Raw genomic sequence first — 12,737 nt, forward strand, 5'->3', positions numbered from 1 at the left:
TCCGAAGGGGACACCTGTAGCACGAATACACAGGTACTTTGTTAACAAGCTTTCTCAGTCTTTGAGACGTTGGCCTCATGGAGTCTCCACCACTCAACTGGGTCTTTATCTGGGTAGCTTGACACTTCCGTTGTGATGTTGTCCTCCTCCTGACTGTGGGCCAGACAGCCGCTGTTTTCTTGAAGAGGCTTGCAAGTGTTTTCTTGCCCTTCTTAGAACACAGGTTCAATTTCTTCTTCTTTGGTGTACAGTTGTGACCAAGGTGACGTGTGCTTTCCTCAGCTAGCAGAGACTTCAGCTCTAAAACAGATCTTTGTTGATGCTCTCGATCTTGTCATCTGCTATACATGTGGTCCTGAACCCGGGGGATCAACCAGTGAGGACATATCAAGGAGTTCAACTGTGGCAGGATCTTCCTCATTGTCGTTGAGATACTGTGGCACTTTTGATTTTCTTTGGCTGCAGGAGGCTGCTGTTGAACAGGTTTATCACAGGCTTGAGGTAGGAGATGCTGATGTAGTTCTCCCCAGACAGCGCGTTAGTGAATTCCTGTAGTGGCCTATGGCTTTGTTCACTGACTCTAACATGTTGATATATCTGATAGTTGGGCACCAGGTGCCCGCTTTTCTTCTCTGAGCCCAGGACCTGGGCTATGGCCTTTTCTTGTTCCAGGATTCTAAGAAAGAAAAGATTCTAAGAAAGAAAGGATTCTAAGAAAGAAAGGAATCTAAGAAGGAAAGGATTCTAAGACGGAAAGGATTCTAAGACGGAAAGGATTCTAAGACGGAAAGGATTCTAAGACGGAAAGGATTCTAAGACGGAAAGGATTCTAAGAAGGAAAGGAATCTAAGAAGGAAAGGAATCTAAGAAGGAAAAGATTCTAAGAAAAAAGGATTCTAAGAAGGAAAGGATTCTACGAAGGAAAGGATTCTAAGAAGGAAAGGAATCTAAGAAGGAAAGGATTCTAAGAAGGAAAGGATTCTAAGACGGAACGGATTCTAAGAAAGAAATGATTCTGAGAAAGAAAGGAATCTAAGAAAGAAAGGATTCTAAGAAAGAAAGGATTCTAAGAAAGAAAGGATTCTAAGAAAGAAAGGAATCTAAGAAAGAAAGGATTCTAAGAAAGAAAGGAATCTAAGAAAGAAAGGATTCTAAGAAAGAAAGGAATCTAAGAAAGAAAGGATTCTATGAAAGAAAGGAATCCAAGAAAGAAAGGAATCCAAGAAAGAAAGGAATCCAAGAAAGAAAGGAATCTAAGAAAGAAAGGATTCTAAGAAAGAAAGGAATCTAAGAAAGAAAGGATTCTATGAAAGAAAGGAATCCAAGAAAGAAAGGAATCCAAGAAAGAAAGGATTCTAAGAAAGAAAGGAATCTAAGAAAGAAAGGATTCTAAGAACGGCATCATTTTCAATAATGTGACAAGTACAGTATTCAGTTGACCTGTCAAACCAACAGCACCCCTCCATCCCACCCACACACCCACACGTCTATTCTATTGTTTAGGAATGTTTGACCACTAGCTGTTTGAATATGTCATTTATATATATAATCATTTTAATTGAAAATTTATTAATTTAGTTAATTTGTTATAATTAAAACAGCCTGTGGTTCTTTGCTACTGGATTGGCAGAATGACACAACTACTAACACATTAGCCTACAGCTGGCCTGAGCATCACTTTTTTGAATGCACTTTAATTATCCAATGTCACACTTACCGATGGCGAGGTGAAGCCTGTCCCCAAAGCACTGCAGGCCGGTGCAGCAAGCGCAATGCTTTTATCATGTTGCTCCCGCTGTCAGGCACACCTGTCGGTATTCCCTCATCTTCCACCATGCCAGAGAGTCTTTCAGACCCCGGGCTATTACTTCACCCATATGATCATCAGGGAAGTAAGACGTCTGGAGGCAGCCATTTTGCAATTTCCAGTAGTCATTTATGTAGTGGACTGTCAAACGTAGGTACGGCTCAGACATTCTGCTCGACCATCGGCTGTGGTGGAACAATAACACACACTAGCCAGCTTCTCTGCGACTCTTTCGCGGGTAGCAGTGTATAATCACGGCAGGGCTTCTTCAGTGAAATACTTGCGGCTTGGCAGCTGATATTTGTGGCCAACTGTGTTAGCAATTAAGTTATTCTTCAATAACACAGACCCCAAAGCAAATCATGGGGAGAAAAATAGGTTTATTCAGAGAGGACAAATCAAGATGTTATGCTGGCAATCTCCCCTGTCCTTAGCTTTTCTCCACTGAACAAAGGACCAGGGTGCCATTTATAACCCCTCACCCTAGCATGGGGTTAACCAGTCAGAAGTCCTTGCAGTACTACTGGATCAATGGCCAAATAACAAGTATCCTGCTCCAGACTCAATGTACAGAACGTAGAACACGTAGCTCTGAGTTCAGGAGTGACATTCCATAGATTCTAAACAGCTGTTGAACTGAGACCAAACTCCTATTAACGATTCCCTATTGACCATTAGTAGTCTATTTAGTTTAGTACTCGTGTCCTCTCATCCTCTCGTCCTCTCGTCCTCTCGTCCTCTCGTCCTCTCATCCTCTCGTCCTCTCGTCCTCTCGTCCTCTCGTCCTCTCATCCTCTCGTCCTCTCATCCTCTCATCCTCTCGTCCTCTCAAATGATCAAACTCTCAACCTCTCGTCCTCTCGTCCTCTCGTCCTCTCGTCCCCTCATCCTCTCATCCTCTAGTCCTCTCAAATGATTAAACTCTCATCCTCTCATCCTCTCATCCTCTTGTCCCCTCGTCCTCTCGTCCTCTCATCCTCTCATCCTCTCGTCCTCTCAAATGATCAAACTCTCAACCTCTCGTCCTCTCATCCTCTCGTCCCTTCGTCCCCTCGTCCTCTCATCCTCTTGTCCTCTCAAATGATCAAACTCTCGTCCCCTCGTCCTGTCGTCCTCTCAAATGATCAAACTCTCAACCTCTCGTCCTCTCATCCTCTCGTCCCTTCGTCCCCTCGTCCTCTCATCCTCTTGTCCTCTCAAATGATCAAACTCTCGTCCCCTCGTCCTGTCGTCCTCTCGTCCTCTCGTCCTCTCGTCCTCTCAAATGATCAAACTCTCAACCTCTGTGTTGTGTATTTATCTTCAAAAATTATTCGTACAACTGTACCCAGCAGCATTTTAAAGCCTGTTTTTTCTACTGTAAAGATTGTAACCATATCATTTGCTTTATAATCGGTCACTTCATTCATTATCTCCTTCCACCTCGTCTCACGCATTCCACCGCGTGTTTCAGTTGAAGGGGTTGGTTGTGCTGCTGCTTTTCCTAGCATTTGTCTTTCGATACATTTTACACACGACATTCGTTATCAGACCTCTTAAACCCGAACCACTTCCATATTACTGAAAAAACATTGCTGCCCTTTTTGGGGGATGATTTCATTCTCACGAGAGGCCGAGCTGGCGTCCTCACTTTCCATTTTGGTGGAACTCTTACCGCCGCTACACTTTTCCGGCGTGGTTATGATTTGTCTAGGATTGTGGTTGGTGGATAACCTCTGTGAACGTGTTGTCACGCAATTGGGAAATTATTGGACATTGGGCAGCAGAGAGAGAGAGAGAGAGAGAGAGAGAGCCCACAACACAATAAACACTCAAACAAAACCATGGTTACACATCAATTAAAACCACCAAATCTTCCTCCATAGTAAATAAACAGATCAATGTTATTAACCAGTACCCCATTTACTCATAAACAGATCAATGCTATTAACCAGTACCCCATTTACTCATAAACAGATCAATGTTATTAACCAGTACCCCATTTACTCATAAACAGATCAATGTTATTAACCAGTACCCCATTTACTCATTAACAGATCAATGTTATTAACCAGTACTCCATTTACTCATTAACAGATCAATGTTATTAACCAGTACCCCATTTACTCATAAACAGATCAATGTTATTAACCAGTACCCATTTACTCATAAACATATTAATGTTATTAACCAGTACCCCATTTACTCATAAACAGATCAATGTTATTAACCAGTACCCCATTTACTCATAAACAGATCAATGTTATTAACCAGTACCCCATTTACTCATTAACAGATCAATGCTATTAACTAGTACCCCATTTACTCATAACCAGATCAATGTTATTAACCAGTACCCCATTTACTCATTAACAGATCAATGTTATTAACCAGTACCCCATTTACTCATTAATAGATCAATGTTATTAACCAGTACCCCATTTACTCATAAACAGATCAATGTTATTAACCAGTACCCCATTTACTCATAAACAGATCAATGTTATTAACTAGTACCCCATTTACTCATAAACAGATCAATGTTATTAACTAGTACCCCATTTACTCATAAACAGATTAATGTTATTAACCAGTACCCCATTTACTCATAAACAGATCAATGTTATTAACCAGTACCCCATTTACTCATAAACAGATCAATGTTATTAACCAGTACCCCATTTACTCATAAACAGATCAATGTTATTAACCAGTACCCCATTTACTCATAAACAGATCAATGTTATTAACCAGAACCCCATTTACTCATAAACAGATCAATGTTATTAACCAGTACCCCATTTACTCATAATCAGATTAATGTTATTAACCAGTACCCCATTTACTCATAAACAGATCAATGTTATTAACCAGTACCCCATTTACTCATAAACAGATCAATGTTATTAACCAGTACCCCATTTACTCATTAACCTGTCTAGGATCAGCGTGGCGCTAGCGGCACACCCCCCCCCCCCCCCCCACTGAAAAACCAGTGCCGCGAAATTCAAAAAAAATATTTTTTAAAAATATTTAACTTTCACACATTAAAGTCCAATACAGCTAATGAAAGACACAGATCTTGTGAATCCAGTCAACATTTCCGATTTTTAAAATGTTTTACAGGGAAGACACAATATGTAAAGATGTACATCTATTACCTAAAAACACATTAGCATAATCCACCATCTTTTATTTGTCCACCAACACCAGTAGCCATCACCAATTCGGCTAAACTAAGATATTTATAGCCCCTAACCAACAAAAAAACTCATTAGATGACAGTCTGATAACATATTTATGGTATGGGATAGGTTTTGTTAGAAAAAAGTGCATATTTCAGGTAGATGGCATAGTTTACAATTGCACCCACCATCACAAATGGACTAGAATAATTACAATGAGCAACGTGTTTACCTAACTACTAATCATCAAACATTTCGTAAAAATACACAGCATACACGAATCGAAAGACACAGATCCTGTGAATACAGACAATATTTCAGATTTTCTAAGTGTCTTACAGCGAAAACACAATAAATCGTTATATTAGCATAGCACATAGCACATAGCAGCCCAGCATTGATTCTAGCCAAAGTGGGCGATAACGTCAACATCGCCAAAAATATATTAATTTTTTCACTAACCTTCTCAGAATTCTTCAGATGACACTCCTGTAACATCATATTACACAATCCATATAGAGTTTGATCGAAAATGTTTATATTTAGCCACCAAAATCATGGTTAGACAATGTGAAATGTAGCTCAGCTGGTCAGAAAATGTCCTTGCGCCACTTAGACAGTGATCTACTCTTATACATAAATACTCATAAACGTGACTAAAAAATATAGGGTGGACAGGGATTGATAGACAATTTAATTCTTAATACAATTGCGTTATTACATTTTTTAATTTATCCTTACTTTTCAATACAGTTTGCGCCAAGCGAAGCTACGTCAAAAAACATGGCGTCCTAAGCCACTAAAATGTTTCGACAGAAACACGATTTATCATAATAAAAATGTCCTACCTTGAGCTGTTCTTCCATCAGTATCTTGGGCAAAGGATCCTTTCTTGGGAGAAATCGTCTTTTGGTGGAAAGCTGTCCTCTTGCCATGTGGAAATGTCAACTGCGTTCGGGATGAACTGAAAAGCGTGCCCAACTTTTCACATCGTTGCAAAAATAAATGTCCCAAAATCGCACTAAACGGATATAAATTGCTATAAAACGCTTTAAATTAACTACCTTATGATGTTTTTAACTCCTAAAACAAGTGAAAAGATGACCGGAGAAATATAACAGGCTAAACTAACGCTTGGAACAGGTGCGCGCCGGTGTCCTCTAGGCTCATGACGCAGCTCCCAAAGAATGACTAGCTTCAGGGTTTTTTCATTTGTAGGGCCTGTGAACGCGCAATCGACCCCGTTGGAATCGTCATCACGTAAAGGCATCCAGGGGAAGACGTAAGAAGTGTCCGTATAGTCATAGCAACGACAGTGCCCTTTTAAATGACTTCAGAAGAGTGGCCAACATTTCTCAAATCTGACTCCATGTCAGGGAAATTGCTGTAGAATGGGCTCTGTTCCACTTAGAGACAAAATTTCAACTCCTATAGAAACTATAGACTGTTTTCTATCCAATAATAATAATAATATGCATATTGTACGATCAAGGATTTTGTGGGAAGCCGTTTAAAAAATTAGCCAAATTAGCATAAATAGTCTAAACAGCGCCCCCATCCCCAACAGGTTAACAGATCAATGTTATTAACCAGTACCCCATTTACTCATAAACAGATCAATGTTATTAACCAGTACCCCATTTACTCATAAACAGATCAATGTTATTAACCAGTACCCCATTTACTCATAAACAGATCAATGTTATTAACCAGTACCCCATTTACTCATAAACAGATCAATGTTATTAACCAGTACCCCATTTACTCATAAACAGATCAATGTTATTAACTAGTACCCCATTTACTCATAAACAGATCAATGTTATTAACCAGTACCCCATTTACTCACAAACAGATCAATGTTATTAACCAGTACCCCATTTACTCATAAACAGATCAATGTTATTAACTAGTACCCCATTTACTCATAAACAGATCAATGTTATTAACCAGTACCCCATTTACTCATAAACAGATCAATGTTATTAACCAGTACCCCATTTACTCATAAACAGATCAATGTTATTAACCAGTACCCCATTTACTCATAAACAGATCAATGTTATTAACCAGTACCCCATTTACTCATAAACAGATCAATGTTATTAACCAGTACCCCATTTACTCATAAACAGATCAATGTTATTAACCAGTACCCCATTTACTCATAAACAGATCAATGTTATTAACCAGTACCCCATTTACTCATAATCAGATTAATGTTATTAACCAGTACCCCATTTACTCATAAACAGATCAATGTTATTAACCAGTACCCCATTTACTCATAAACAGATCAATGTTATTAACTAGTACCCCATTTACTCATTAACAGATCAATGTTATTAACCAGTTTTTAATAGGTAAACTCAAATCCTCAGTCTCGCTCCCCTCCAGCATGCTCACCACATCCACAGAGCCGTCTCTGAATACTGTTATTTCGTGTTGCTAATTTAGCTGGCCCTGGCACAAATTTAAGTAAGAGAACTACACCCCTTCAACTAAACCTGTACTTTGGCCCAAATATAGACTGTTGGGAAGAGAAAACCTCTCCCAGAGCTGAGAACTAAGTAGTGATCATGTCAATCATCCCGAACAACCTGGGACACTGTAAGAACAGATGTGCCAGAGTTTCAGATTCAGCACAGAATGGACACCCCTCCCCAACAGTAGGGTCCAGGTGTACCAGATGCATGTTGGTGGCTATAGCTCCATGTATTATCCTCAATTGGAGAACAGCTGTCCTCTTATCAATAGGCAGTTTATATAAAGACCACCAACAGCCTTTTGGGGAGGCACCTGGACCAAACACACCCACCCACCTTGTTGATTTTACCCCTTTCCAGGGAAGAAGCACGGGCCACTTTTACACATATTATGTACATGTCCTTCTTTCCCTTGAACTCCCCCAGCTCCTTGAACTCCCCCAGCTCCTTGAACTCCCCCATCTCCTTGAACTCCCCCACCTCCTTGAACTCCCCCAGCTCCTTGAACTCCCCCAGCTCCTTGAACTCCCCCAGCTCCTTGAACTCCCCCAGCTCCTTGAACTCCCCCAGCTCCTTGAATTCCCCCAGCTCCTTGAATTCCCCCAGCTCCTTGAACTCCCCCACCGCCTTGAACTCCCCCATCTCCTTGAACTCCCCCAGCTCCTTGAACTCCCCCACCTCCTTGAACTCCCCCACCTCCTTGAACTCCCCCACCTCCTTGAACTCCCCCAGCTCATTGAACTCACCCAGCTCCTTGAACTCCCCCCACCTCCTTGAACTCCCCCAGCTCATTGAACTCCCCCATCTCCTTGAACTCCCCCAGCTCCTTGAACTCCCCCAGCTCCTTGAACTCCCCCAGCTCCTTGAACTCCCACAGCTCATTGAACTCCCCCACCTCCTTGAACTCCCCCATCTCCTTGAACTCCCCCATCTCCTTGAACTCCCCCATCTCCTTGAACTCCCCCAGCTCCTTGAACTCCCCCAGCTCCGGGGAATGGAAGGAAAGCAGCATCCCCACGTCCTCCTCTAATGCCCCCACCGCAGCACTAACAATCAGTGTAGGGAACACATCATCCAGACCCTCCTTCCTCCTCTAATGCCCCCACCGCAGCACTAACAATCAGTGTAGGGAACACATAATCCAGACCCTCCTTCCACCGATCAGAGTTGGAAGTATCAGTCACATACTGCAGATGAAGTACTGGCAAGGAGTCACAGACCTCAGCGACGACCTTCCTCAGTAGGCGAGATGACCGGATCTCCGCTCTTTCTCCCAGCTCCTCCAATGATCTATTCCTGCTCCGCATCAGATGACCCAGCTTGGTAAACCCCACGCCTAACAGACATGAACGTAGACTGGCTGAACTCACAGCACGAGACTGGATGGCAGTGTTGTGAGAAAGAGAATCTTCAAAAGGCCACATCCCTGGTGGCGTGCCGGCCTTACAGGGCGAGTTGAAAACTCTCCAAGGCTGCATAACAGACTCATAAAATGGGGTCAGGCCAGACAAATCACCCCCCTCTAGCTTTAAGAGGAGAATGTGCTTGTCTAAGCCCAAACAGCCCGCTCTCCTCACCAATGTATAGTCTGTGTCGACTCAGCTAGAACCGTCACTGTACAACCGTCTCTGGGCTGCTTGAACCGTCACTGTACAACCGTCTCTGGGCTGCTTGAACCGTCACTGTACAACAGTCTCTGGGCTGCTAGAACCGTCACTGTACAACAGTCTCTGGGCTGCTAGAACCGTCACTGTACAACCGTCTCTGGGCTGCTTGAACCGTCACTGTACAACCGTCTCTGGGCTGCTTGAACCGTCACTGTACAACCGTCTCTGGGCTGCTTGAACCGTCACTGTACAACAGTCTCTGGGCTGCTAGAACCGTCACTGTACAACAGTCTCTGGGCTGCTAGAACCGTCACTGTACAACAGTCTCTGGGCTGCTAGAACCGTCACTGTACAACAGTCTCTGGGCTGCTAGAACCGTCACTGTACAACAGTCTCTGGGCTGCTTGAAGGTGAAAAGCCATGATCCTGGAAGAAATGTCCCCCAGGCCTTGTCCACCTCGTGCAGCGGCAGGTACGGCGCTTTAATCCAATTTTGTCCAGACCAGAAGAAATTAACAAGGGTCCTCTGAAGCTCTTGTATCAGACCCCCCCGGCTGTAAAATCATTAGTCTGTGCCACAGGGTAGAGGCAGCTAGATTATTGGCTACCAGCACCGTTCTCCTGTAAGACAGCTGTGGCACCCATTTCCACCCTGACAATCTGACGCACACCTTCTCCACTGCACCCTTCTCCTATAAGACAGCTGTGGTAGCAGACATTTCCACCTAGAACCTTAACATCCTCACCCCCTGTAATAAAAGCTGTCACGTCACCTTCACCATACATGAGGCTCCAGCATAGAGTAAACTTATCCAAGACAAAAGAACATCCCAAAACCCAAAGGTCAAAGGTCTTCTCCTGATCCAAAGAAAGTAAACCCACATTTACATCAGACAGTTTACAAATGTCTAAAACATCTCTTATCAGAAACAAGTTCTCAACGATAGAGCGATCAGGTAACACAGTAGGACTGGTCCTTGTGGACCAACAATCCCAGATATTCTTTCAACCTGTTTGAGAGACACTTCGATATCATTTTAGTTTCTGCACAGAGCAATACAACAGGTCGGCAAAAAAAAGAGCCAAATCCTCATTTTTTTGGGCAACAATGAAAGAACAGCACGTTGACAGGATACAGGAAGAGAACCCTCATGAAAAGATTCACACACCACTTCATTAAAATCCTCCCCAACAGACCCCCAAAAGTGCTTCTAGAACTCAGATGGTTAACCATCGATGCCAGGGGCCTGATGAGAGCTGTGTAACTGCTGTGGACAGCTCCTGCAGAGTAATGTCAGAGTCCAAAGCAGCTCTCTCCTTAGGGCCCAATTGAGGAAGTCCATGTAACAACTGTTCAGCACACAGAGAATCACAATCCTCCGCCTTATAAAGGGCAGAGTAGAATTCCACAGCATGTTGGCGCATTTCACTGTCATCCGTGGTCACCTTCCCACCAGGGAGACAAAGGCAGACCATCTGTTTGCGTTGTAATGTCCACTGTCCTAGTGGCTAGAAAAAAAACACTGGGAGTCTCCGTATCCTTGAGGGAAGCGAAACGAGACCTAATCAAGACACTCTTCACTCTTTCATGTGGAAACGACCTCAGTTTATGTCTCTTGTCCTGTAAGTTCATGACTAGTCCGGCGTCATTCTGAGTGAGCAGCTTCAATTCAATAGTTTTGATGTTGATGTCGTATTTGGGCCTTTCCAACCTCCCACGATCGTCTCAAGGACTCCAAGTTCCATTTAGTAACCCTCCATTTTTCCCAAAACAACTAAATCTTTTCCCAAAACATGACATCATGTAACAACTTAACATTAAAATACCAGTAAAGTGATGATCCTTCATCGACAAGTAAATATCAACAGTATCAATATGGTGATCAGAGAAACCCACAGGAGTAATATCACACCTTCCAACCCTACTACAGTAGTGATCAGATACAACCTGTCTAACCTTCCAACCCTACTACAGTAGAGATCAGATACATATAACCTGTCTAACCTTCCAACCCTACTACAGTAGAGATCAGATACATATAACCTGTCTAACCTTCCAACCCTACTACAGTAGAGATCAGATACATATAACCTCTTATTCTTGTCCCTTCCCCTCTTATTCCTGTCCCTTCCCCTCTTTTTCCTGTCCCTTCCTCTCTTATTCCTGTCCCTTCCCCCTCTTTTTCCTGTCCCTTCCCCCTCTTATTCCTGTCCCTTCCCCTCTTATTCCTGTCCTTTCCCCTCTTATTCCTGTCCCTTCCCCTCTTATTCCTTTTCCTTCCCTCTCTTATTCCTGTCCCTTCCCCCTCTTATTCCTGTCCCTTCCCCTCTTATTCCTGTCCTTTCCTCTCTTATTCCTGTCCCTTCCCCTCTTATTCCTGTCTCTTCCCCCATTAATATTGAGAGAACCTACCCGTATTACCTCCATATATAAAAGACAAGCAGAAGAAACCACAGAGAAACCAGACAAAGAGAGAAAAAACCTGTGAGGCATCATCATCATCTTCGTTTCTATTTTCTCTTATTAACCGGACCACGTTTCCCGCCACCGTTTGTTGCCGTGACAGCAGTAAAACATTCCCTCAAGCGGAAATGCTTCTACACACTCAACTGGTCTAACACCACCGTCTTCTGTAACACCACAGCTGACCTCACAGTCTTATCAACATCAAAAACATCTGCCAATTTGACAGATTTCCCAAAAGTCTGATCCAGGAACACATTGAACTCCTCTAGATTGTAAATTGAGTCGTCACCAGCTGCTGTCGTATCAGGAGAGATATCCATATCCTTCTCCTGATCCTCCTCAACTGAGGCCAAAGACCCCTGACTCCCTTCACCTCAACTGAGTCCACAGACCCCTGACTCCCCTCACCTCAACTGAGTCCACAGACCCCTGACTCCCCTCACCTCAACTGAGTCCACAGACCCCTGACTCCCCTCACCTCAACTGAGGCCACAGACCCCTGACTCCCCTCACCTCAACTGAGGCCACAGACCCCTGACTCCCCTCACCTCAACTGAGGCCACAGACCCCTGACTCCCCTCACCTCAACTGAGGCCACAGACCCCTGACTCCCCTCACCTCAACTGAGGCCACAGACCCCTGACTCCCCACACCTCAACTGAGGCCACAGACTCCTGACTCCCCTCACCTCAACTGAGGCCACAGACTCCTGACTCCCCTCACCTCAACTGAGGCCACAGACTCCTGACTCCCTTCACCTCAACTGAGGCCACAGACCCCTGACTCCCCTCACCTCAACTGAGGCCACAGACCACAGACCCCTGACTACCCTCACCTCAACTGAGGCCACAGACCCCTGACTCCCTTCAACCACATCCCTCTCAACACTCCCCACTTGCACCCCATCTCCTCCACTACCTGATAGACTAGCCCCACCTGAACCCCCTCCTATACCCCATTACTCGTAGTGGGCATCTCCTCCACTACCTGGGAGACGAGCCCCACCTGAACACCCTCCTGTACCCCATCAGAGAGAGAGAGAGAGAGAGAGAGGATGGGAAATAGCAGTCTGTTCTACTGGGCGTTGGGGCGCATTGTTGAAAATTGAATCTACACAATATATACAAAAGTATGTGGACACCCCTTCAAATTAGTGGATTAGGCAAATTTCAGCAATACAAGGGGACTGAGTCAAGACCAAGACCG

At 43.8% G+C, this 12,737-nt stretch overlaps 1 protein-coding gene across 1 annotated transcript in view; it reads left to right on the forward strand.

Annotated features, from left to right (window-relative positions):
• LOC129847322 (ice nucleation protein-like) overlaps window positions 1–286 on the forward strand; it is an 8,682-nt gene extending 8,396 nt beyond the window's left edge. The window contains exon 2 of the mRNA XM_055915077.1: window positions 252–286. Within this exon, the coding sequence (XP_055771052.1) occupies window positions 252–286 (35 nt within the window). The remainder of the gene's footprint in view (window positions 1–251) is intronic.
• Window positions 287–12,737: the final 12,451 nt, after the last annotated feature.

The sequence above is a fragment of the Salvelinus fontinalis genome, unplaced genomic scaffold, assembly GCF_029448725.1.
Source record: "Salvelinus fontinalis isolate EN_2023a unplaced genomic scaffold, ASM2944872v1 scaffold_0773, whole genome shotgun sequence".
NCBI lineage: Eukaryota > Metazoa > Chordata > Actinopteri > Salmoniformes > Salmonidae > Salvelinus > Salvelinus fontinalis.